Below are 25,920 nucleotides of genomic sequence, written 5' to 3' on the forward strand. Positions count from 1 at the left end.
GGCGGCGCGGCAGCCCGCGACATCGCCCTCTGGTGTGGCGGAGGGGAAGTGCACGCCGTGCCCGGCCCGGCGTGGCCGTGGATGCGTCTGGTACCCCACTCCGCAACCTCCCCTTGGACGGGTGGCAGTCGCCCCATTCAGTCGCTCCCAGTGCCATGCAGGATACAAACGGCCTTTTGTCTCTGTAGAACAGGGATTCTTGCCCCAATCCACAGATGGGGAAATCGAGGCTCTGAGCGGTTAATTGATTTTCTCCAAACTCCGAGACAGGAAATGGCAGAAGACTGAATTGGCTTGGCTCTGGGCAGCAGCAACCTTGCAGGGACGGCTTACAAAACCAGAGCCTGTTGGCTCGAAGGCAGAAATTATCATTCTTTTTCAAATGGATCAAATCAATTAGTAATTCTTGAGTACAAAAGCAAAAAAGTGTCTACATTTTTCAACACTTTAAAGCAATAGCAACAATGATGGGAATGATAGCAACGTGTCAGGCATTGTTCTAAGTGTTTTACAAATATAACTCAGTTAATCCTCACAAAAACCCTTTTGTCCCCCACCTTACAGATGAGGAGCTGAGGCAGAAACCCGCTAACATGAGGGCTTTTAACAGAAACCTGGGATCTTCCTTGGAGCTCTCCCCACATCCCAGCAGTCTCCAGCTCTTGTCAATCTGGCCTCCTTAACCTGCTCCGAATCTGTTATCCCCATCTCCTCTCTCACACTCCGGGCTGAGTCACCATAGTTGCCTACAATAGCCTCTTAAATTGCCTCCCTGTTTCCACTCTTGCCTCTTCCCAAACATCCTCTACATTGCAACCAGGGCGACATTTTTCAAACCAAAGATGTGGACTGTCACTCCCCACCCTAAAACCCTACAGTGGCTCCCATTACAAACAGTACAAAGGTCAAACTCCTTCTATTGGTCCACTCAGCTTTACTTACCTCTCCGGCCACTGCTGTCTCTTTAAGATCAAATTCTTCTGGCTTTTTCTTAGTTCTTCCAAGTTGTGACGCTTCTTGCATTAGTGCCTTCGTACTTGCAGATTTCTCTGTCTGGAACTCTTACAGATTGAATTGTATCACCCCCCATCCCAAATTCAGAAGTTGAAGCCCTAACCCCCCAGGGTCGCTATATATGGAGATGGACCCTATATGGGGATATTAAGGACTAAACGAGGTCATAAGTGTGGGACCCTAGTCTGATAGGATTGGTGTTCCTATAAAAGGAGGAAGAGATACCAGATATCTCTCCCTCTCTGTCTCTCTCTCTCTCTCTGCCCCACACCCCCTCCTCACATGGAGAAGAGGCCATGTGAAGACAGTGAAAACATGGCCATCTACAAGCTAGGAAGAGAAGCCAGAAAATCAGAAACCAATGTTGATGGAGCCTTATCTTAAATTTCTAGACTCCAGAACTGTGGGAAAAAATACACTTATTTTTCAAAAAAATTTCATTTATTCAAGCCATTCTGCCTGTGGTATTTTCTTTCTTTTTTTTTTTTAATTTTCTTTTATTCATTTATTTGACAGAGAAAGATCACAAGTAGGCAGAGAGGCAGGCAGAGAGAGAGGAGGAAGTAGGCTCCCTGCCGAGCAGAGAGCCCGATGTGGGGCTCGATCCCAGGACCCTGAGATCATGACCTGAGCCGAAGGCAGAGGCTTTAACCCACTGAGCCACCCAGGCGCCCCTGCCTGTGGTATTTTCTTACAACAGCCTGAGCAAAGACAAGAACAATTCCTCAGTCTCCAGGTCTTGCCTGAAATATGCATGCATTCATTCAATAAATATCTCTGCCAGACTGTGTTCTAGGAACTCTACATGTATTAACTCATTTAATCATTTACTCAGGAAACCTCTGAAACAATGTTACGTTTCCCCATTACGTGTTTTCAAAATACCTTGGTATTCTTTGTATTTAGAATTCACAGGTCCATGGAATTATTTCATCCGTTCATTCAGTGAATATTATCGAGTCCCAATGTACACACTGTGATAGCCGCTTGAAATACCTAAGTGAACAAAATAGACACAAATTCTTGTCCTCACAAGTTGGTCTTGGCTTCCACTGTCATTCACACTTCCTGGTTCATAGTAGTTGCTTAAAAATTGCTTGGGGTATGAGTTACCGAATCAGGATTTTTGGGGTATTGTTTTGTTTTTTAAGAATTTATTTATTTATTTGACACAGAGACAGAGACAGAGCAAACACAAGCAGGGGGAGCAGCAGCAGAGGGAGAGGGAGAAGCAGGCTCCCGCTCAGCAGAGAGCCCAAAGTGGGGCTGGATCCCAGGACCCCAGGATCACCACCCAAGCCAAAGGCTTAACCAGTTGAGCCACCCATGTGCTCCTGAATCAGGATTTGAATCTAACATCCCTTGGGCCTGAAGCCGGAGAACTTGAGTTTTCTGCCAGTGGCAGGATCATTTATTACATGACTTTGTTGCTACACAGAGCTTGCCTCATTAAGGGGCTCAGGGTTTAGGACACCATGATGACGGGGAATCCCTCCCTACATTCATTCATGTATTTATTCAGTCAACAAGCATGTATCAGACAAATACGCATCAGGGCTGGGCCTTGGGTCCAGCAGGGCAGTAGAACTTGTCCAAGGTCATAACTGTGTGTCCAAGGTTACAGAGTGTGGAGCAGAATCCAGTGTGGGTGACCCACCTAGGCCTTTTTCAGTGCACTTCTCTGTCCCGGTCAGGTAGTTTGAGGATATGTGCGGGGAGGGGCCAGAATGGTGTTAAGTGAAGCAGGACATTGGCATGGAGACCCTAATCATTCATCCATCCATTCATGGAAGAGACTGCACTGACCACCGACTCTGCCAGGTTCTGTGCCCAGGGCAGAGGGGTGAAGGATGGTGGCCAAACCACATGAGATGCTGTCCTTTGTTCTTGCCCCCTGGGAGGGAGCTCACGGCCCAGGCTTAGAGACACTGGAAGGCGAGAGAGTCCAAGTAGGAACAGACTCAGATTTGTCTCAGGAATCCTCAGTCAGATGTGGAGAAAGAAGTCCTTTCCCAGGGGGGACCTACTCGGGTGGTGAGAACAGTTCTTTGTCCCAGGAGAGTTCCCAGGTGGTTGGGGGCGGGGTACTGTCCTTGGGCTCAGGGAATTCCCAGACTGACCCAGCTCTCGTCCACGGAGAAGACTGTAGTCTAGCAGGGGAATGCAGATCTCATGGTCAGGGAGCTCCCAGTCTGATGGGAGAGGTCGACTGAATGCTTCCACTCCATACAGAGGGTGGAGGCAGGAGAAGACATGCACACTGAAATAAAGCCCCCACTTACACTAAACCGAGTTTGCAAGCCCTTCTTTCTTTCTGAAAAGGAAGGACCTTTTCAACAATGAATGCCGGAAGGGTAGGGGACTTGAGGGCAAGTGGAAGTCGGGAAGGAACTCTCCTCCCCACCTCCCATCCCTCCTCCCTCCAGAAGGGCATTTCTGGAAGTCTCCAGTTGGTCCTGGACCCAGGCAGCTGCTCTAAGTCTGCCAGCCCCTCAGCTGTCACTCTGCTCCCAAAATAGCAGTGGTTGGGGGCAGGGAGAGGAGGTTGTTTATCTGGGATGGAGGGGGACAAGGGGCCTTATAACTGTGCCTAGGGAGGGGGTCTCCCTCCTTTCTGGATCTTTCTCTCACTTTTTGTGGTATGAGTGCCTGAGTCTAGGACGGCCCCTGAACAGGACGCTGGGGCAGAGGTTAGTCAGTGCTCCCACGTGGTAATGGCTGTCCAGTCTGGGGCGGAGGAGGGCCGTGAGTATCAATGACAGACTCCAGGGGCACCTGCCCCTATGGCCAAATATGGTCTGGAGCCACTGGCAAGGGCGATAAAGCCTCTTGGGTGGGGGAGGGGACAGACTAAGGCTTGCTGTCTGGGGGTTCACGAGGGAGCTCAGAGAACAGCATCACAGGAGGACAGACCAGAAGCACTGTCTTCTAAGAAAGTGAGGCCACCTGGGGGGGTTCCTCAGACCAGGGAGGGGGAAGGGGGACCGAGAGGAACTTTTAAGTCTTGCAGTGAGAATTCAAGCCCTTGTCGGGGCGCGGGGGGGGGGGGGGGCTTCACCTGTCCTGCTGGGAGGGACAGAGAGGGAGGCACAGGGACTCTAAGACTCCCTCAACCATGCTCTTCTCCAAGCAAATGCTATAAAGTCCTTCCGGGGTAATGGATTTGGGGGTGCTGCCGGGAGTGGGTCCTTTCCAGGCAGAATCCTCACCTTCCATCCAGGTGGGAGGAGACCCTGGAGCTCCAGACCTCAGGTCAGGAGTCCAGCCCTGGGTCTGGAGGGAGGGGCCGGCCAGACAGAGCTGCTCCCATCCTGACAGATGGCGGAGGTGGAAGCCGTGCAGCTGAAGGAGGAAGGGAACCGGCATTTCCAGCTCCAGGACTACAAGGCTGCCACAAAGAGCTACAGCCAGGCCTTGAAGCTGACCAAGGATAAGTCTCTGCTGGCCACGCTCTATCGGAACCGGGCAGCCTGCGGCCTGAAAACGGTCTGGAGCGGGCAGGGTGGGAGGCCGAGGGCCCAGAGGCAGGGGTGTGGAGGCAGTCCCCCAGCCTGATGGGCATCGTGCATTGTTCCAGCCCTCTCTCCTGGACCCCTCAAATTGGAGAAGGGCGCCTCCCACTGCTTTTCTAGACCCACTGCCTGACCCACTCCCCCGGGAGGCAGAAATTCCTCCAGTTGGGAGTCAGCCTAATGAGCACCGGCATCACGCTGGGGTTTTTATGTTATTTCGAGGCGTCCTACTAACAGCCAGGTTAGCTACCGTTTTGTGCCCATATCGCAGATGACAAACTCAGGGCTCAGAGGGCTCCATAACTTGCCAAGATCTCCCAGGAAATTAGCGGCAGAGCCCGGGTTCAAACCCAAGATTGCCTAATGCCAGAGCTCATCCTCTCCTCCATGCCCAGCCAAGGGGCCACCATTTGGGGCCCCTGCCAGCCAACAGCTCTTCAGCAAACCCTCTCTGGCTGCCTTAACCTTGCCCACCTTAACCTTGGCTCCTTCTTCTTCCTCCGCTCTCAGGAGAGCTATGTTCAGGCGGCTACAGATGCCTCAAGAGGTGAGTGCCCCTCCCCCAACCTCTGCCCCCCTCCAGCATCCCTGTTCTGTCTAAGAGGCTTTTTATCAATGGAAGGAATTACAGATCATGTAAATGTCATCCTGGGCATTGTAGGTGAGGCTTCACATGTCCAGAGAGGCAACCCCTAAATTTTTGCATTTTTGCAACTCGCATTATATATTAAATCATAAGTCGAGGGAGATTCTTTTGTACAAAGATGTTTCCAACAATCCTTATGTCGTGGTAAAGATACACCCTCCTCTGCTGTAAAGGGTATGCTCCTCCAGCGACTCCCAGAACAAAGGCATGAGCTCAGTCCACTCTGGAATTAGGCTCCCCGAGGGAAGGAGAGAGGCAAAGGCCGTTCCACGGGGACCAGAGAGAAATGAACGTTAAAATCAACAACGAACAACAACAAAAACCTTTAAACTTAACTTTCACTTCAACTTAGACTTAAACTTCAGTCGTGCCGGCTTAAGTACATCATCAAAATGGGAAGACTGCTCTTGGCTGCAGGTTTTGGGTTCTGATCTGGTTCCTATTCTTTTAGGAGAAAGAGAGATAGTCTGAAGTGAATTCAGAAGGAAGGCAAGCAGCTTGAGAAGGGCCTGGAAATACATCCTCTGAAGGGCAGTTGAGGGAAGCGGCAGTATTTAGCTCAGGGAAGGCAATTCCCAGGTGAGATGGAGAGCTGCCTTTAAATACCTAAAAGTCTGTGTCACAAGGAGGAAGGATTGGATTTCCTCTCAGGGGTTCCAGGGCCGAACTTAGGACAAAAGGGCAAACTTATAGGGAGATATATTTCAGGTAGGAAGAAGGAAGGGCTTTCTTGATAGAGCTGCTTGGCTGCCTTGAGAAGGAGGGAGCTCTCCACGGCTGGAAGTATGCAAGTACCCGTTGGGTGAGCACTTGGCTGGGATCGCGACGTAGCAGAGACTGAATCATCGGGCGCTAGATGAGATGACCCTTAAGCTCCCCTCTGACCTTGATAATATGATTCTTACTGCCTCCCTGAGAAAAGAGAGCCTTGGGCCAGATAGTCCCCATGGGTGGATAATGTCCACTGAAGACACAGAAGCCCTGGAATTGGGGACAGCGACAGGGAAGGGAGGAAGGTGGTCTGCAGCCCAGGACCCTGAGACCCTGTCTCCCTCGTTAGCTATTGATATCAACTCCTCGGACATCAAGGCTCTGTACCGGCGATGCCAGGCCCTGGAGCACCTGGGGAAACTGGACCAGGCCTTCAAGGACGTGCAGCGCTGTGCCACCCTTGAGCCACGGAACCAAAACTTCCAGGAGACGCTGAGGAGGCTCAACACCAGCATCCAAGAAAAGGTGAGTTGGACCCCTTCCCACAAGCCTTGGCCTGCTTCCCCCCACCCCTAGTAGGGACTAGTTAGGGAAGCAGGACATCAGGGGAGGTCTAACCCTACCTCCCCACTCTTGGATGGAGTAAACACATGGCACAGGCAGGCACCATAGAACAGCCAAGCAGATGCATGCATGCAGCCATCTTCGAATGATCAGAGACGCTTGTTCGAGGGTGCAAGCCGGCCAGGACCAGACCATGGGTTTCTTAAATTTCAGGTGGAGGTTTTAAAAAAAATTGTAACTTAGTATGTAAGCAACATGATCTTCCTTCCTTTCTAGGAGGACCAAGGCAGTATTGAGGAAAGGGTATTGCTGAATGATAAAGAGTCAGGAGTTAGTAGGAACAGGAAATCTCTTCTAGGAAAAATGGACCACAGCACACTGTCCAGAGTGCCGACTCGGGGAGTGCCCCGAGACGGGATGGCAAATCAGAACCCCTTGGTGGAAATGAGCCCAGGATGGAAATAGGCAGGACTGTGGACCAGCAGACCAAGTAGTAGGAGGTAGAGAAGGAGCTGGCAAATGGGGTGTGATGATCAGTTAGGTCATTTTCTGGTAGATTCAGAACACAGGAGTTGGGGCTCAGGGTGCGAGGGATGAGACATCCAAACATGACGGTTTTAACTTGTGTGAGGAGATGTTTCAAAACTGCTTCAGGTTTCTGATCCTGGACACCTAATTCTGTCTCAGCCCACGTGTAAGTATATACTAGCTAATTATTAACTAGACTGCAAAACTGGGTAACAATCTGTAGCTTTCTGAGACTTGTGATGACCAAATGGGATAGCGAACTTGACCAGACTATCAGCCTTTTGGGGCAAGGACTTGGTTTTGTTCACCATTCTACCCCCAGCATCTGCAACAGTGGCTGGCACATAATAGTTGCTCAGTAAATGTTTGTTGAATGAATGAGTGACAGTGTAGGGGCCTAGAGGAGATACCCTAATATTTACTGAGCCGCCTGGAATGTGGACCCCTGGCTGCCTCCTTCCCCACTCCCTCCTCTCTCCTCAGCTCCGTGTGCAGTTCTCCACGGACTCCAGGGTGCAGAAGATGTTCGAGATCCTCCTGGATGAAAACAGTGAAGGTGACAAGCTGGAGAAGGTGAGTGCTGGGCAACCTGCCGGCCAGTGCGCCAGAGGGCGCACGCAGGACTCCCCCATAACTGTACTTCCCCTGCAGGCCCCGCCCCTATCTCTGGACAGTGACTCCCTGACTGGTTGCGGGAGGGGGGGGGGCGCGGAAGGTGTCCCCTTGGGAAAAATGAACAAAAATAGGGCAAAGGTTAAGCACTTGGGAAAATTCCCTCATCCTGGCTAAGGGCCTGGAATAGAGTGAGACCCAGGAGGGGTCGTGTAAGTCGTGTAGCAGGGTTGGAGTCTTTATATAAATTTTTTATTATTTCATCATGGATTTTTTCTTTTTTGCATTGTATTGATTTTGATATTTTAAAATATTGCATTAGATATTATTTATCTTCATTGCTGTTTTTGGTGTCCCTATAAATTTTGCACCCAGGGCAAGTGCCTCACTTGTCATAGCGTGGTTTCCACTGTGAGATTGTTACAAATGGCACGTTAAAATAATGTTCTATTCCATTACAAAATATTAAAAAAAATTTATCCTGAAATATGAAAATATTTGCTCATGATGTCATCCTCTTAGCCAAACTTGTTGCCTTTTTTTTTTTTTTTAACGTTCCTGTCTGGTCTTTCTTCAGAGGAAAAAAGTTGAACATCTCTGAATGTTTTATATTTATTTATTTATTATGATTTTTTAAAATGTTAGCTTCCTTTAAAAAAAATTTTTTTTTTAAATTTATTTAATTGACAGAGACAGAGACCGCTAGAGAGGGAACACAAGCAGGGGGACTGGGAGAGGGAGAAGCAGGCTTCCCGCCGAGCAGGGAGCCCGATGTAGGGCTCGATCCCAGGACCCTGAGATCATGACCTGAGCTGAAGACAGACACTTAACGATTCAGCCACCCAGGCACCCCTTTATTAAGATTTTTAATTTATTTATTTGACAGAGAGGGAGATAACGAGAGAGGGAACACAAGCAGAGGAAACGGTAGAGGCAGAAGCAGCCTCCCCACTGAACAGCGAGCCCAATGCTGGGCTTGATCCCAGGACCCTGGGATCATGACCTGAGCGAAGACGCTTAACAACTGAGCCACCCAGGCATCCCTGAATGTTTATATTTGTAAGAATTTGACAGACAGTGCCTGGGGAATTTGTGTTAGTTTTATGGTCAATAAGTCCGTATAATACGCAGATACCTTTAAAACAAACTGTTGTGAGGATTTAGTGAGTTGTTATTGATAAATGTGCCTGGACAAGTAGAAAGCCCTTGACTGATAGAATGGCGATCGCTCTGGTGGGGTTTGCCTGGGCTTCTCTCACCCCCCTCCTCCCCAGCGTCCCACTCCTCCTCTGCTTGCTCGCCTTCTCCTTCTCCTGCCTCATGAGTTCTTCCTGCAACCCCAGTTTCTCAGGTTCTGCTGAGACTGCCTCTCCTGATCTGGGGCCAAGGTATATGTATCCTCACGGCTTTAGGGTGGGAATACATTGAGGAACTTTCTAGCTCAACTGACTGATTTTGGAATCTGGGATCCAGAGAGGTGCCATGACTTGCCCAAGTTCACGCAGCTAACATAGAGCAGAATCAGAACTCAAACCCAGAACTTTCAAGACCCACCTCCTGCTCTCTCTGCCCGCCACCTTCCACCTTCCTGAGAACCCTTGTAACTTCAGATCGTCCTGAACAGGTACACAAACAAACTCCAAATGCAAGACCATATTCAAGGGAGAATTTTAAAGGAAAATAATTCTCCACGTAAAAACACTTCACTTCTGTTAAAAGATTAAATGGAGCATATTAATAATTTAGAGTTTATTTGAGCAAAATCGATTCGAATGGGGTAGCCCCGAAACAGGAAGTGTTTAGGAGCTCTCTACCCGCAGGAGCTGGAGGAAAGACTTAGAGAAAAGAGGTGGGACCAAAGCAACTAAATTATTTGATTTACTATAGCTTAAGCAGTTACATTACTTGGGAAAGCCTAGTTGGCTGTGATTGGTGTTCTTGAGTTTCAATTTCTTTTTTTTTTAATTTTTAAATTTTAAAAAAGATTTTATATACTTATTTGAGAGGAGAGACGGGGCAGGGGAGGGGGAGCGTAGCAGTCTGCTGGATGAGCAGGGAGCCCGATGCAGGGCTCAATCCCAGGACAGCTGAAGGCAGACGCTTAAACTGCTTGAGCCACCCAGGCACCCTTAAGTTTCAATTTCTTAACCGTGAGACATTGGCTTAGGTTTGGGTTTGCTTACATTAGTTTCTAGGGCATTAAAGCCACTCAGTCTAGGGCCTCCTTGTTTAATTCATTTAACGCCTCAATACCTATTTTTAGTCTTTATCCATAAGCATATATACACAGTTTTGTTTTAATGTAAGTGCAATCAGAGTGAACCTACTATTTGGATTCTGTTTATCAGTGTTTGTTTGTTTGTTTTTCCCCAAGCTGCTGGGTCATCTTTTTATTTATGACTTCGTGGCTATATTTTGTTGAGTTTGTCCTTATGCAAGGAGTTTTGTTTCTTCTTTTGAATTATTCTCAGGGGGCGCCTGGGTGGCTCAGTGGTTTAGGCCTCTGCCTTCGGCTCAGGTCATGATCTCAGGGTCCTGGGATCGAGCCCCGCATCGGGCTCTCTGCTCAGCAGGAGCCTGCTTCCCCCTCTCTTTGTCTGCCTCTCTGCCTAGCTCTGATTTCTCTCTGTCAAATAAATGAATCATTCTCAGGCTACATCACTGGGAGTTTGATTACAGGGAAAGAATCCATATGTTTTGAAAATCCAGTCCTGGTTTCTGAGTGGCTCAGTTGGTTGAGCATCTGCCTTCAACTGAGGTCATGAACTTAGGGTCCTGGGATCATGCCCCACATTGGGCTCCCTGCTCAGCAGGGAGTCTGCTTCTCCCTCTGCTCCTCCTCTCTAGCTCTCTCTGTCTCTCACTCGCACTGGCTCTCTCTCAAATAAATACCTAAAACCTTAAAAAAAAGAGAAGGGAAGGAAAGGAAATCCACTCCTTCCACCAACCCCTGCATGGGCTCGCACCGCCACACCTCCTCCATGGCCTCCATTGTGTCCTCCCGCCTCAGGCTGCCAACAACCTCATCGTCCTAGGGCGTGAAGAAGCAGGGGCTGAGATGATCTTCCAGAACAACGGAGTGGGCCTGCTGCTGCAGCTTGTGGACACCAAGAGGCCCGAGCTGGTGCTGGCTGCCGTGAGGACCCTCTCGGGCATGTGCAGTGGCCACCGAGCGAGGGTGAGGGCCTGGGCTGAGGGCTGAGGGTGACATGGGGGTGGGGAGCAGCTGGCAGAAATAGACCCTGGTACAAAGTCTAAGTTGTGTCCCCTTCCCCTATCCTTGACTGCATGGTCATTGTATGGACTATATAATTGTATGCAGAGATGGGTCATCTGCATTTCCCTTTGAGCTGGAAATGCCTTTATGCAAAGATAAGGTTATTGAAAGTGGTTTATGAGGCGGAGCTGAATGCAAAGGCTGTACGGTTGGCATTTTATCTTACTAAATCTTCCAAACCCAGTTCATATCGTGCATTTAGAGGACATTTCAATGCGGACTCACCACATTGCACATGCTCAGTGGCCCCCAGGTGGCAGGTGGCTCCTGCGTTGGACAGCCCAGCTTTCAGCCTCTGGAAAGAGTCGTGGCTTGTGTCGGAGGGCTTTCCCAGACTGTGGAGTCCAGGAGGCACTGGCTGCGGGGGCGGGAGGGGGGGCGCGTTTCCATCCTGCAGGGGCAGGGTGGGGCTGGTCATCCCCTACTTCCTTACCTGCACAGCAGCTGGAAGAGGGACAGGCAGCTGATGGCGGGTTCTGCTGGGGGTTTAGGCCACCGTGATTCTCCATGCGGTCCGGATAGACAGAATCTGTGGCCTCATGGCCGTGGAGAACGAGGAGATGTCTCTTGCTGTCTGCAACCTGCTCCAGGCCATCATTGACTCTCTGTCGGGGGAGGACAAACGAGAACATCGGGGGAAGGAGGAAGCCCTGGTTCTAGGTAGGAGATGGTCTTCTGTGTCTGTCAAGGGGGTGGGGGCCAGGGACAGTCAGTTGCCCCCCTCCGACAGCTCAGTCCTTGTATGTGGAGGTGGTCTGCTTTTATTTTTATATTTATTTTCTAATTATAAAACTAATAGAGGCATAGCAACATCGTTTTCAATAACGTAAAAGTGGAGGTGGGGTGCCTGGGTAGCTCAGTCAGTTAAGCCGTTGCTTTTGGCTCAGGGCATGACCTCAGGGTCCTGGGATTGAGCCCCACGTTGAGCTCCCTGGTCCGAGGAGAGCCTCCTTCTACCTCTCCCTCTGCCGGCCACCCCCCCTGCTTATGCTCTCTTTCTCTTTCTGTCAAATAAATAAATAAAACCTATAAAAAAAATTAAAAAAGTAGAGGCAACTCAAGGGTCCCCGCAGGGGTGAATGGAGAGATAAAATGGGGTCTATACACACAATGGAATAGTATTCTGCCTTCAAAAGGAAAGACATTCTGACATAGGCTACACCGTGGATGAACCTTGAGGGCATTATGAGGAGTGCAGTAAGCCAGGGATGAAAAGATCAGGGCTGCTTGATTCAACTTATGTGAGGTATCTAGAATAGTCCAAATCATGGAGGCAGAAAGTAGGATGATGGTTGCCGGGGCTAGGAGCAGAGGAAATGAGTTGTTTAGTTTTGGTTTTCACAGGATAACAAAGTTCTGGAGATGGATGGTGATGACGGCAGCAAACAATGTCAATGTTCTTTTTTTTTTTTTTTTTTTTTTTTTTCTTAAAGATTTCATTAATTCATTTGACAGACAGAAATCACAAGTAGGCAGAGAGGCAGGCGGGGGTTGGGGGGAAGCAGGCTTCCTGCTGAGCAGAGACCTGACATGGGGCTCGATCCTGGGACCCCGAGAGCATGACCTGAGCCGAAGGCAGAGACCCCAACCCACTGAGCCACCCAGGCGCCCCAATGTCAATGTTCTTAACGACAATGAGCTGGATGCTTACAAATGGTTAAAATGAGGGTTGCCTGGGTGGCTCAGTTGGGTTCCCTGCTCAGTGGGGAGTCTGCTTCTCCCTCTACCCCACCCTTCACTCCCCCACCTCCTTGTGCTCCCTCTCTCTGTGCCAAATAAATAAATTGAATCTTTTGTTTTTTTATTTTTTTAAGATTTTATATATTTTTTTTATTTACTTGACAGAGACACAGCAAGAGAGGGAACACAAGCAGGGGGAGTGGGAGAGGGAGAAGCAGACTCTTCACTGAGCAGGAATGCGGGGCTCGATCCCAGGACCCCGGAATCATCACCTGAGCTGAAGGCAGACATTTAGCGACTGAGCCACCCAGGCGCCCCAAATAAAACTTTTTTTAAAATGGTTAAAACGAGGAGTGCCTGGGTGGCTCAGTTGGTTAAGCGACTGCCTTTGGCTCAGGTCATGGTGGAGTCCCAGGATCGAGTCCCACATCAGGCTTCCTGCTTGGCAGGGAGTCTGCTTCTCCCTCTGACCCTCCCCCTTCTCATGCTCTCTCTCTCTCTCATTTTCTCTCTCTCTCTCAAATAAATAAATAAACTCTTTTTAAAAATGGTTAAAACGATAAATTTTATTCATGTATATTTTACCACAACTAGAAAAAAGTAACAGAGACGTATTGGAAAAATTTGGAAAAATTTAGAAATATGTAAAGACAAAAAAAAAAAACCCTATCTGTAATCCCACTCCAGATAATTATTACCACTGACATGTGTGTCTTTCCAGTCTTTTTTTTTTTTAAGATTTTATTTATTTATGTGACAGAGAGATAGTAGGAACAGTGGGAGCGGCAGACAGAGGGAGAGGAAAAGCTTGAGCAGAGAGCCCAATGTGGGGCTCGATCCCAGGACCCCGGGATCATGACCTGAGCCGAAGGCAGACGCTCAACCAACTGAGCCACCCAGATGCCTAGGAGTCCTAGATTCTTTCTTTCTTCCTTTTTTTTTTATTTTTAGATTTTATTTATTTATTCAGAGAGAGAGAGAGATAGTGAGAGAGCACAAGCAGGGGGAGCAACAGGCAGAGGGAGAGGGAGAAGCAGACTCCCCGCCGAGCAAGGAGCCCTACGTAGGGCAGGGATCTGACTGAGCCAAAGGCAGACGCTTAACTGACCGAGCCACCTAGGTTCTTGATGTGGTTCGGACTTACTGTTGTAATGGTCAGCAAGTCATTCTTTTTCTGTGCTAGAACCACTGGAGGGTCTGAGATGGCCTCACTTGTATAACTGGTGGTGAACTGGAGATGCTGTCCAGGACACCCTGGTTTTTCTATTTGTGGCCTCTCTAGTGGGCAGCTTGGGTGTCTGTAGAGCGTGGTGGCTGCATTCTCAATGCACAAGCCCCAATGTACAAGTGCTTTTAAGCTCCTGGGGGTGCTGTAAGTCCCATGACCAACCCGGGACCAGAGTGCAAGGGCCCGAGAACCCGGACGCTGAAAGGGGTGGGTCATGGGCGGCCACAGTGTTCTTGGGAAGTAGAGAGATGTTGGACATCTTTGCTAAAGAATTCTTCAAATCTATCTCCTTGTAGCTTCCATCCCCCTTTGACTCCAGTTCTGCCCTCTGAAGAATAAGTCTGTTCTCTCGCCCTTATCTGGGAACAAACTATCGTGTCCACTGATGACTTTCCTTGTCCAATTAAATAGCTTCAACCTTCATTTGTCATTAATATGACGTTTTTTGGAGATCCTTCCTTTTCCGCATGCCTCCCTCCCTCCCTGCTTCCCTCCCTCCCTTCCTTGTTGCCTGTCTGCTTGCTTTCCTGCCTCTCTGCTTTCCTCTTTGCCTTCCTCTCTGCCTGCCTCCCTCCCTCCTTCCCTGCCTCCCAGCCTCCTTCCCTGCCTGCCTGCCTGCCTCCCTCCCTCCCTTCATGCCTGCCTCCCTGTCTGCCTTTGGCTCCAACCTTAGAATGAGAACAAAATTCCCTAAGATGTAGAGAAGTCAGACAGGGCAAAAGCAGGAAAAAGCATTTACCTTTAATCCCCCAGGGGGCAGGGAAGATGTGGCATCCCATCTGAGGCTTGAATTCAGGCTCCCAGCGGGTCTGGATCTGCAGGGAATAAGATGTCTGTAGGGAGTATACATTTTTTTTCTGGAAAACATTTTGTTCAATCAGTTTATTAAAAGCTACATGAAGTGTCCCTGGCTCCCTGTCAATCATGTCTAAGAATAGGGAAATTTCTAAGAACCAGAGCTGTTCAGGGATGGCGTGAGCTGTTGTAGAAGTCAGTACACAGGGCTGAGTGACTGGAGGCCCACTTGGGGGTATTGTCTAGGGATTCCTCTCCCTTTTTTGGGGTGAGATGGGCAATACGATACCCTCCTGGGAAATTCCAACATCCAGGAAGCAGTGGATTTCTTGTTTCTGGAGTCCTTCTAGAAGCCTCTGCCATTGTGGGTCCTATAGGTCTGAGACTCCCTCCTCTCTCTTTACCCCTGTCCTCTCCTTCCTCAGACACCAAGAAGGACCTGAAGCAGATCACCAGCCACCTGCTCGACATGCTGGTCAGTAAGAAGGTGTCTGGCCAGGGCAGGGATCAGGCCCTGAACCTGCTCAATAAGAATGTCCCCAGGAAGGACCTCGCCATTCACGACAACTCACGTACCATCTACGTGGTGGATAACGGTGAGGAGGTGGGAGGGTCTGGGGCTCAGAGCAGCCTTTGGAGTGGCACCAGGGTCTTTGGCTCTGAGCAGAAAGCAGAAGAGGTGTGGCCCTTGCCCGGGACAAGGCATTAGCTGTTAGGAACCCCCAGGGGCTGGTGAAAATACAGATCAAGGCACAGCTCTGAATTCAGGACCTGAACAAACCCAGACAATGTCCAAACACACTGGAAAACACCTGGGCAGAGTTACCTCACCAAGGAGCGGTGATGCCAGAGACAAACAGGACTCCCCCGACCATGGGGTAATGTTCCTGAAGTCTTGTGGTTGGTAACATACTCCACGGGCCTTCTAGAAGGGAGAAAGGGCATCATGTGAATTATATAAAAAGCACAGTAATGAGGTTCTGGCGGAGGGTCCCTAAATTGCCCAGCTCCAGGTGTTACCCTTACTCCCAAATCAGATTAAATTGTTGGGGAGTCATTCCCACGGCTTTATAATCTACTGTGGTGAACTCCCACAGGGTTAAGAGCCACAAACCATCCTTCATTTGAAAAGGCTCAGGTTAGCTCTTAACGGTTTGAAATGTATCTTCTTTTGATACTATTTGGTTTTCATAGGTCTCAGCAAAGTGTGCTGTAACAGATTTTTCTAGGGCTTATAAACCTCCTCCCTTAGCACCTCTCCTCCCCCCCCCCCCCACCTCCCCTCCTCAGTTCTGGTTTTCTCTGCATATACTTCAAAGGGGGAACCACAGACCTCTTTCTCTCTGCACTAGGACTGAGGTCCAACCACACAGTTAATGGGAAGGGCAGGTGGGGAGCAATATTTGTTATTTAAGGCACTGAAGTAAAGCGCTCTTGGGTAAAAATAATGTGGACTCGCGAATCCTGTTACACTCGTGAGAAGCTGCCTTGTTGAGGGAGCTCCTTGTACAAGCTGGTCTGGGAGACTTGCACCGGGGAGCCATTGGAACATCCCACCTCAAGGGAGCTTTTGGGTTCAGGGAGGGGCAGTGATGGATGGGGACGAGGTCCAGAGGGTTCTAGCGGAAAAGGAATGGGATGTTCAAGGCAAGGGTGGGACTGGAAGGCAGTGTGGGGGCTGAGGTTGGGGACGGGGTGGGAGGTGGGAGGGTGTATTCAGTGGCTGTCTCTGAAAGCCAGGTTGGGGAGGTTGGGTTGGTTCACCAACCCCCTCCCGTGACTCCCCAGCCTTGCCTGTGCTTCTTTGTGGGTGGCAAAGTATGCAGGACCGAAAATGTACTGGTGAGAGCTTTTAATTCCCTCCCAGTGTCCAGAGTTTCACGGCTCCTGGCATCTGCCTTGAGTTCTCCTCCTCCTGCTAACCTGCACCAGCTGAGGTCAGACCAACTCCTTGCCACTCCTAAAACCTGGCTCTCAAGTCAAGCTTTCAGGGGTCCCAGAGGCAGCATAAAGTAACAGTTAATATCATGGGCTTTGAAGTCAGGGGTGGCTGGGACAGGGTCCTTGCTGTGTCACTTGCCAGCGCGGCAACTTACTTGACTTCTCCATGTCTTGGTTTTTTCCGCTCTGAAAAACGGGAATAATGATTTTTAACCAGGAGGTTTTTGTTATGCAGCTCTTGGCACATAGCAAGCGCTCAGAATAACTTACTACAATTCTTTGTTGAAACAAATTACCCCATCTGAGGTGTCACCACTCTGTCCTTCTCACACCTTCTGTCCTTTTCACAGCTTATTGTAGTCTTTATGTGGCTGCTCCTTATTGCACTGTGAGCTTTCTGAGTAGAACACTGCATCCTTCAGATTAGTATTCACTGCCTAAAAGATGCTAATTTATTTATTCACTTAGTCTTTCATTTATCCAAGGGATAGGTAATGATTGGATTAGCCTAATGGGTCAGAGGAAATCAGTGAAGATTCTTCAACAGAAGAGAGGAGAAGAGATAGTAATTATAAATAGCACATGTAGCATTTACTAACTAAATAATAAATGCTCACTGAGTGATGATGGCATGTCTGGATTGGCCCCAGCCGTACATGATCCCATGGGGTCCTCAAACGCTCTGCGGTAGGTACTATGTTCCCACTTTAGAGATGAGGCACGGGGAAAAGAGAATATCAGATAGTATTTGAGGAAGGTTATACATCAACCTCAGGTTGTTAGCACTGGTACGGTCCTTGGAGATAAGCTCGTCCTAACTTTGTAAATGTGAAAATAGAGGTCCTCCCACAGTGGGAGGTGAATTGCTCACCTGGGGGCAGAGTCAGGGGGAGAACGCGGGTCTCCCGGCCCCGTGCCAGTGCCCTTCCCTCCGGGTAAGGCACATGTTGCCGAAAGGCAGGCTGGAGAGAAGCTGGTGTTAAGACAACCGAAAAAGATGGCGTGTTTGTGCAGACAGACCCCAGCAGATCTGCCATTGTCTGTCGTGCAGGCCTGAGGAAGATCCTGAAGGTGGTGGGGCAGGTTCCAGATCTGCCATCCTGCCTGCCTCTGACGGACAACACCCGCATGCTGGCCTCTATCCTCATCAGCAAGCTCTACGATGACCTGCGCTGTGACCCAGAGCGTGACCACTTTCGCAAGATCTGTGAGGAGTACATCACGTGAGTCTCATGGGATCACGTTCTGTTAGTTATCAATGGCTGTGTAGTCAATCACACCCAAATTTTGCAGCCTGAAGTAACTGTCCCACAATGCAACCGCTGTTTGGGAGTGGCTAGGCTGGGTGGATCTGGCTTTGGGGCTCTCAGGAGCCTACAGTCGCACGTCTGCCTGGGCTGCTGTCATTGGAAGGCTTGACTGGGGCTAGAAGATATCTGCTTCCAAGATGGCGCACTCATATGGCTGGTGTGCTGGTGCTGGTGGTTGACAGGAGGCCTCAGTTCCTCCCGGTGTAGCCCTGTCCACGGGCTGTTTGAGTGTCATCACCGCATGGTAGCTGGCTTCCCCAGAGAGAACAATTCAGAGAGAACAAGGCAGAAGTGGCAGCGTCTTCTATAACCTAGCTTCGGAAGTTGTAAACGATCACTTCCACCACGTTCTTCTTGTGAGAAGCAAGCCATCAAGGGTGGTCTACATTTAAGAGGAGAGGGGTAGGCTCTACCTTTTGCATGGAGGAGTGTCAAAATATTTTTGGACTTATTTTAGACCTACCATAAGCGCCCACGGTTGAAGGAACAACTGTCAGCTTCTCCAAGAGGAAGACCTGGCTCTGTTGCGACCTTAAGCACTCTGTGGCCTTGATGAGCCTAGACAGGAGCCTGGGACCCTCAACAGTGGCGTTCTGGTCTCCCTACCACCACTCTGCCGTCGCTGTGACTCAGATGCTCTTTCTGAGTCTCTGTTTTTCTTTATGTGTCCCCTCCCTTCTCCTCTCACTGCTGCACCATCTTTTAAACCTTTATTCCAATGATCCTTGTGCTTGTAAATTATTCAGACATTTGGGACCCCACCCAACTTTACTGGTAGTCTGGGCTGTGGCTCAGGAAGTTACATATTTAAAAAAGTATCCCAGGAGAGTCTTGGGAGGATGGAGACACTCTGCTTCTCCTTTCTCCCTTCCAGGAGTTGGCAAACTTTTCCGCTAAAGGACCAAAGTAAATATTTTACATTTGGTGGGATGTGTATCTCTCTTTGCATATTAAAAAAAAACCAACAACACAACACACACACACACACACACACACACACAACTCTTTAAACTGTAAAAACCATTCTCAGCATCCCAGATTTGGCCAAGCAGCCCAAATTTGCCAGCTCCTGCTCAATCCCGTGGCTTCCCCTGAGCCCTGACTGCTTCACTGAAAGCTCCTCAGGGCTTCTCTGGTCTTTTTCTACCTCAGCTTTGGCTTTTGTGACTAGCTTCCCGAGTGTCTCATGAGATCCCAAATTTTGAGTCCCAGAAACTGTCACCCAGCCAGGCTTCGGGAGGGCAGAGGTTTTGGGATGAGGGCCCCTGCCAGCCAGCCTGCCTCTGTGCAGGTCTTGTCCCTGCCGGAATCAGTCACTGAGCCTGACAGGTGGGATCACCTCCTGCAGCACAGGTGCCTGAGGTGGCCACCCCCAAGGGCGTAAGCCACCCTGCTTCATCAGTGGCTGGGGCAGGGGCTGGGGTGTGTGCAGTGGGCTGAGAGGGCAGCCCCTGACTGGTTATGAAAGGCTCTGGCTTTCCTGGCATGGAGCGGGCGTCGGAACTGGAGGGGCTCCCTGAGCTTCCAGGGCTGACCCTCTCCCCCACGGGGACTTGCCCAGGTCTCCCACTCGGGCTCGGTGTGGCCTTCTCCTTTCCAGACCACTTTCTTCCATTCATCACACTGTGCACGTCTGGTCCCTCACATCAGACTGACCTGGGGAGATCATGGAAAGATCAGAAGACTTGTCATCTCTGACATTCCCACATGGACATTTTGCTATAGAGTAGATGATGGTCTTTTCCAGAAGCAAGGCAGACCCCTCACTTGCTAGGGGGGGGGCCTGGGACTAGACGGGAGAGTAAGCAGCTCAGGCTACTGCGTGCCTTGGTCACACTGAGAATGATGCTGGGTGTCGGGCACCACAGTATGTCCTTCTGTGTTGGTATGGTTGCTGCACTGTCCCATTAGACATCCCAGCTGCTGGGAAGACTGTTCATGGACAGCTCTCGCTTGTAACCTCTCTTTGGAGCCTCCCTCAGCTGGAGACAGCTGCTTCATCCTCCCCAGGGCAGCCAGCATCCCATGTCCTTCCCTACAGCTGGAAACAGCTCTGGAACATGTTCCCCGCTGTAAGCCTCATCACAGACTGAGGCTTCATGCTGGCTGAGTTGCAGCCCAGTGAATCCCTCTGCCAAGTCATTCTTCCTTTCCTTCTCTGGCATGAGCTGATCTCAAGAGCTCTCCCTAAAAAAGTTGCTGCATGTCAATCCCCATCCTTCTGAGCGTGTTTTTGGGGACACAACCCATGGTATGTCTGTTCTATGACTTACCCTCACCGTAACTCTGATCGGTAGTAGTACTATATACCATCAGTTTCTAGATCAAGAAGCTGAGGCTCAGAGAGGTTCATTGAATTGCCCAAGGTCACACAGCACATGAATGCTTAGATCTGGGATGTGAATTCAGGTCTGTCTGCCCCAAATCCCACACTCTTCCCACCAAACTCAGCCAGTTCCCTTGACCACCTTGCCCTCTGTTTTAGGGGCAAGTTTGACCCCCAGGACATGGACAAGAATGTGATTGCCATTCAGACGGTGTCAGGGATCCTGCAAGGCCCCTTTGACCTGGGCAATCAGCTGCTGGGACTGAAAGGTGTGATGGAGATGATGGTAGCGCTGTGTGGCTCGGAGCGCGAGGTAGACCAACTGGTGGCCGTGGAAGCCCTCATCCATGCATCCACCAAGCTCAGTCGTGCCACCTTCATCATCACCAATGGCGTGTCACTGCTCAAAGAGATCTACAAGACCACCAAAAACGAGAAGATCAAGATACGCACACTGGTGGTGAGTGCCGGGCACCAGGGACACCAGGATGAATGAGGCGTGGCCCCTACCCTCGAGAAGCCCAGGCTGTAGGGGGCCCTTGGACCCACCCACGGGCCCCCGCAAAGCTGGGTGATGAGCAGGAGGCCCTGAGAACGTAGATTCAGAACGGTGGGCCCTACTGTGTAACCCGGGGACCTCTGCCTCCATGTTTTTGAACCATGCTAAGCCTGAGGAGCTTCTGTCCAACAAGTATTTTCAGAGCAGACTCTAAAAAGTCAGTCTGTGTCCTTACTCAGTTTCTGGATGGCACAGGTCACCTGTTTCAATGTTTCTGATTTCATTTTTACAGAAAGTCTTTTCATGGGTCTTTTATTTTGCTTGTAAACCATTATAGTAACAATTTGAGCCACTGATGTGTTTTTCTGTGTATATCATTTTTAAAAAATTTTTTATTTACTTATTTATTTATTTGACAGACAGAGATCACAAGTAGGCAGAGAGGCAGGCAGAGAGAGAGAGGAGGATATATCACTTTTTTTTTTTAAGAATTTATTTATTTATTTGACAGACAGATCACAAGCAGGCAGAGAGGCAGGCAGAGAGAGAGGAGGGAGCAGGCTCCCCGCTGAGCAGAGAGCCCGATGCGGGGCCAGGACGCTGGGATTCATGACCTGAGCCGAAGGCAGAGGCTTTAACCCACTGAGCCACCCAGGCACCCCAGATATATCACTTTTTAAAGGACTAATTATAGCTTCTGCTATCATGAGTTTTCTCTTATGGAAGGCATGTTTTCCTAATAGAGAAATTTCTCTTGGGTAAGGTTCTGCATATCTGAATTCATTGCCCACAAGTCTGGTTTCTGTGCCAGTTTTTGTGCAAAAATAACTTTCACTGTTGTAGTTTCAGATAAGATGAGTATTGTCTCGTGCTTTTTCTTTGAAACAGCAGGCACTAAACATCAGTAGGGTCCAAATTGGCCGTATAAAGCGGCAGGGTACTAGCTTCGTGAGCATCTACCTTATCCTAGAAGCTGAGCTCAGGGGAGGCGTCTTGGAAGAGGTGACACCTGAGTGAGTGTTGTAGTAGGCACAGAGGTTTATCCAGGCAAAGATAAAGGGACAAAGTGTTCCAGCCCCAGGGACCGGTTTTAGTATGGCCTTTTGTCCCTGTGTGTGTCTGATTCTCCGAGCCTCTCCCCACCTGCCCCGCAGGGACTTTGTAAACTCGGCTCTGCGGGAGGCACGGACTACGCCCTCAGGCAGTTTGCGGAAGGGTCCACGGAGAAGCTGGCCAAACAGTGTCGCAAGTAAGGGAGTCCTACTTCCCCAGGCCCGCCACCTCCTCTCGGGGATGTGCTCTAGGGGACGCCACATCGTGAAAGCCCCCCCCCCCCCCCGCCAACTCCCCATTACCCTGACATGGCTTCACTCTCTTGGCCGAGCCCGGCACCCACCCCCAGCACCCTTACCCCCAATTTCCAGGTGGCTGTGCAATGCATCCATCGATACCCGGACGCGGCGATGGGCTGTGGAGGGCCTGGCCTACCTCACGCTGGATGCCGACGTCAAAGACGACTTTGTCCAGGACATCCCAGCCCTGCAGGCCATGTTTGAGCTGGCGAAGGCAAGCGCGGCCCTCACCTCCGGCCTCAGGAAAGGTCTCCTGGGTTCAGGCTTACCGGGCCCCCCACTGAACCTGGGAAATGAGATTCCTGTGTCTTCATCCCGGTTCTGGCCCTCCTTCCTGTGTCAACCAGTTTGGTTATTTCCCCCGTCTAGCCCTCGTTTTACCTGACCATAAAATGGGCTCATGACTCCTCATGGCTTCCAGGCAGCGGGAAGATGAACAAGAGGGTGGTATTTTTTCCTGGGACCCTCAGGAAGTGAGGTCTTGAGGGACTGAGAGGCAGTGCCTAGCCCTTTCTGGGCTACTTCTTCCTTCCCAGGGCTTCCCAGACTCCTTCCCTCCTCTGTGGGACTAATGCCCTGGCTCTTTTCCACCCCCAAACGGAGGAGGAGAGGGAGGGAATTTCCACCCGGGTTAGACCAGAGGTGTCTGGCTCCTACCTGGCCCTCATGGCAAAGCATGACTGACAGAGTGGGCTTTTGAAAGAGGCACAGAGTAAGCTGCGCACTCAGGGGGCCCCCACCCATGCTCTCAGGGGTGCTGCAGCAGGTTCTGCCCACCCTGCCCAGGTAGAGCCTGTCCCCTTCCCTCTTCAGCCACTCACTCTTCTCCAAGCTGGGTGGCGCTGGCCGGCCAGGGAGTTGTCTTGGAAGCAGAGACTTGTTCTCAAGATTCCTTTCTGCCTCACTCCTCCTTGTCCCCCTACCCCGTGACTCTAGACCTCTGACAAGACCGTCCTGTACTCCGTGGCAACCACCCTGGTGAACTGCACCAACAGCTACGATGTCAAGGAGGTCATCCCCGAGCTGGTGCAGCTTGCCAAGTTCTCCAAGCAGCATGTGCCCGAGGAGCACCCTAAGGTGGGTTAGAGACGATGCTGGAGGGGTCTGAGCCACCAGGCTGCCAGACCGGTGCACGGAAAGACAGGGACGTCTGTGTGCTGTGTGTGTGTGTGTGTGTGTGTGTGTGTGTGTGTGTGTGTTTGCTAGGACTTGGCATAGGACACAGAGAGACTGAAGAGGATTGTGGCTAAATTTCCCCCACTAAGTGGCACTCATTCCCTGCCCATTTTGGTTTAATGTTTTTTGCGGGGTGGGGGGTGAGACCATTTATCGTCTGAAAATCAGGTGGAGCCATGATGGACGTTTTGTAATTTATGTGGTTGGTTTCATGGACATCAGACTGTATTTCGTGTGTCCAACACTTATAGAAATTTCGTTTCCTGGATTTGGGGATGTGGGTGCTAAGTAGGAATAATGAGGGGGAAGAGATGCCAGCCAGTCAGCGGTAGCCCAGATGTCACAAGTCCCCTCGGAGCCCTCCCCAGGGATTCCCTGCCCTCAGGGGTGTGTTTTGTATGTGGTTTAAATATGAATGTATATGCATCGTATTTCCAGCCAGTAAAAGATGAAGATTTTTTTCTAATGGTCAGAGTAATATAAACCACATCGCAAAACAAACAAAAAGGTGGACAGCAGGGGAAAGAACACAACCATGCACAGTGACATTACCTCCCCTTGACCGCTATCAGCATTTTGGTGTATTATATCGCCTACCAGAGGCTGTTTTTCTCTGCACATCTTTTTTCTTTTCACAGTTGTAATCAGAATGTTGTTATCATTTTGTGCCCAGTTTTGGGAAAATAGTTGAGGTGTTTTCTTTATTGCTATGCCATTCTTTTTTTTAAAGTTTTTATTTAAATCCCAGTTAGTTTACAGTGTAATACTAGTTTCAGGATTAGAATTTACTGATTGAACACTTCTGTATAACACAAGGTGCTTATCACGACAAGTGCCCTTCTTATTCCCTGTTGCCTGCTGTGTCATTCTCGGAATCAGTTTTTTTTTTTTTTTAAGATTTCATTTATTTATTTGACAGACAGAGATCACAAGTAGGAAGAGAGGCAGGCTCCCTGCTGAGCAGAGAGCCCGATGAGGGGCTCGATCCCAGGACCCTGAGATCATGACCTGAGCTGAAGGCAGAGGCTTAACCAACTGAGCCACCCAGGCACCCCTCGGAATCAGTTTTTTTTTTTTTTTTAAGATTTTTAAAAAAATTTATTTATTTGACAGACAGAAATCACAAGTACGCAGAGAGGCAGGCAGAAAGAGAGGAAGGGAAGCAGGCTCCCTGGTGAGCAGAGAGCCCGATGCGGGGCTCGATCCCAGGACCCTGAGACCACGACCCGAGCCGAAGGCAGAGGCTCAACCCACTGAGCCACCCAGGTGCCCCGGAATCAGTTTTTAAAGTTGCACAGTGGCTCATGCAGGCAAGAGTATATAGCATTTTCTGCTGCTGTAAATTTCAGACGTGGCTTCTAGACATTGCCCATGACTGCCAGCCTCTTCCCAGTCACTTCCAGAATTATCTGTAGAGACTGTTCAACTCTGGGGCTGACTTCGGATTTCCAGCACAACCCAGTCCATTGTTCTGTCAACTTTATCTGCTCCCTATCCCCTCCTCCTCCTGCCTAAGACTCCCAACCCCCCGAATAAAAAGCTAACTTTTGGAAAAAAAAAAAAAAAAGTAATATATGAGTCATCCAGCGTTTTGGATGATCTCTTTGATTTCACTTCTCTGTGAATGAAGAATCTTTGGGATGATTTTTCTTTTTTCTTTCTTTCTTCCTTTTTTTTTTTTTAACTTTGAAACAGATTTTTTTTTTATTATGTTATATTGTGCTGATTTTCTTGCCACACCAGCTGCTCAGGCTCTGTACTGGGAGCGGGGGAAGGGAGCAAGGAAGAGGAGAACATGCCGGACACCCCCTTGGCTCTTGTTTCGGCAAAGGGAATCTGGAAGAGTATATGAGTTTCGAATTACTGCGGTAACAAATTGCCACAAACTTAATGGCCTAAAACAACACAAATTTGTCTTCTTCCAGTTTTAAAACTTCCATGGGTGACCTATTTCCAAGTCAGAAGTCTAAAATCAGTCCCATTGGGCCAAAGTCAAGGGCTCACTAGGGCTGGTTCCTTCTGGAGGCTCCAAGAAGATAATCTGTTTCCTTGTCTCTTTCAGCTTCTAGAAGTCACCTTCCCTAGCTGGTGACCTTAAATCACTCCAACCTCTTGCTTCTATTGTCACATCTTCTTCTATTAACTCTGACCCTCCCGCCTTCCTCTTACTGAGAAGCTCGGGATTATCAGATAATCCAGGATTATCTCCCTGTCTCAAGATCCCTGATTTAATCCTAGCTGCAAATTTCCTTTTTTTGCCATGTCAGGTACGAGTCACAGGTGCTGCAGATTAGGACGTGGACATCTTTGGGGGCCATTATTCAGCCTGCCACTGGCAGTCAGAAACGCACCATCTTTAGTTCCCACTCAGATTGTCCTGGTGCTCAGGCTCCTTCCCCATTGCCACCCTTCCTTCTCCCCAGGACAAGAAGGACTTCATAGATATGCGTGTGAAACGGCTTCTGAAGGCTGGGGTCACTTCCGCGCTGGCCTGCATGGTGAAAGCGGACAGTGCCATCCTCACTGACCAGACCAAAGAGCTGCTGGCCAGGTGGGGCTGCAGCGGGCCAGGGCTGGGGTCTGAGGGGACTGGGGGCAGGAGGCTGGGGGGGAATAGAGGTGGCGGCAGGTGGTAAATCACTGAACGAGTCATTGGTGGGCCTGGAGAGGAGATAGAAGGGGGTCAACATTGAAAAGCAACGTGGCGGGACAGGTACACAGGTGGGTATTTGCACTGGGTGGTCATTGT

At 49.8% G+C, this 25,920-nt stretch overlaps 1 protein-coding gene across 1 annotated transcript in view; it reads left to right on the forward strand.

Annotated features, from left to right (window-relative positions):
* Positions 1–3,745: 3,745 nt before the first annotated feature.
* UNC45B (unc-45 myosin chaperone B) overlaps positions 3,746–25,920 on the forward strand; it is a 31,248-nt gene continuing 9,073 nt past the window's right edge. The window contains exons 1-14 of the mRNA XM_080826963.1: positions 3,746–3,950; positions 4,333–4,500; positions 5,037–5,073; positions 6,233–6,408; positions 7,459–7,548; positions 10,598–10,765; positions 11,356–11,524; positions 14,993–15,163; positions 17,560–17,731; positions 20,304–20,604; positions 21,798–21,892; positions 22,068–22,209; positions 22,932–23,072; positions 25,595–25,722. Coding sequence (XP_080683089.1) covers positions 3,798–3,950; positions 4,333–4,500; positions 5,037–5,073; positions 6,233–6,408; positions 7,459–7,548; positions 10,598–10,765; positions 11,356–11,524; positions 14,993–15,163; positions 17,560–17,731; positions 20,304–20,604; positions 21,798–21,892; positions 22,068–22,209; positions 22,932–23,072; positions 25,595–25,722 — 2,111 coding nt within the window. The 5' untranslated portion in view covers positions 3,746–3,797. The remainder of the gene's footprint in view (positions 3,951–4,332; positions 4,501–5,036; positions 5,074–6,232; positions 6,409–7,458; positions 7,549–10,597; positions 10,766–11,355; positions 11,525–14,992; positions 15,164–17,559; positions 17,732–20,303; positions 20,605–21,797; positions 21,893–22,067; positions 22,210–22,931; positions 23,073–25,594; positions 25,723–25,920) is intronic.

This window comes from Martes martes, assembly GCF_963455335.1.
Source record: "Martes martes genome assembly, chromosome: 16".
In the NCBI taxonomy this organism is placed as follows: domain Eukaryota; kingdom Metazoa; phylum Chordata; class Mammalia; order Carnivora; family Mustelidae; genus Martes; species Martes martes.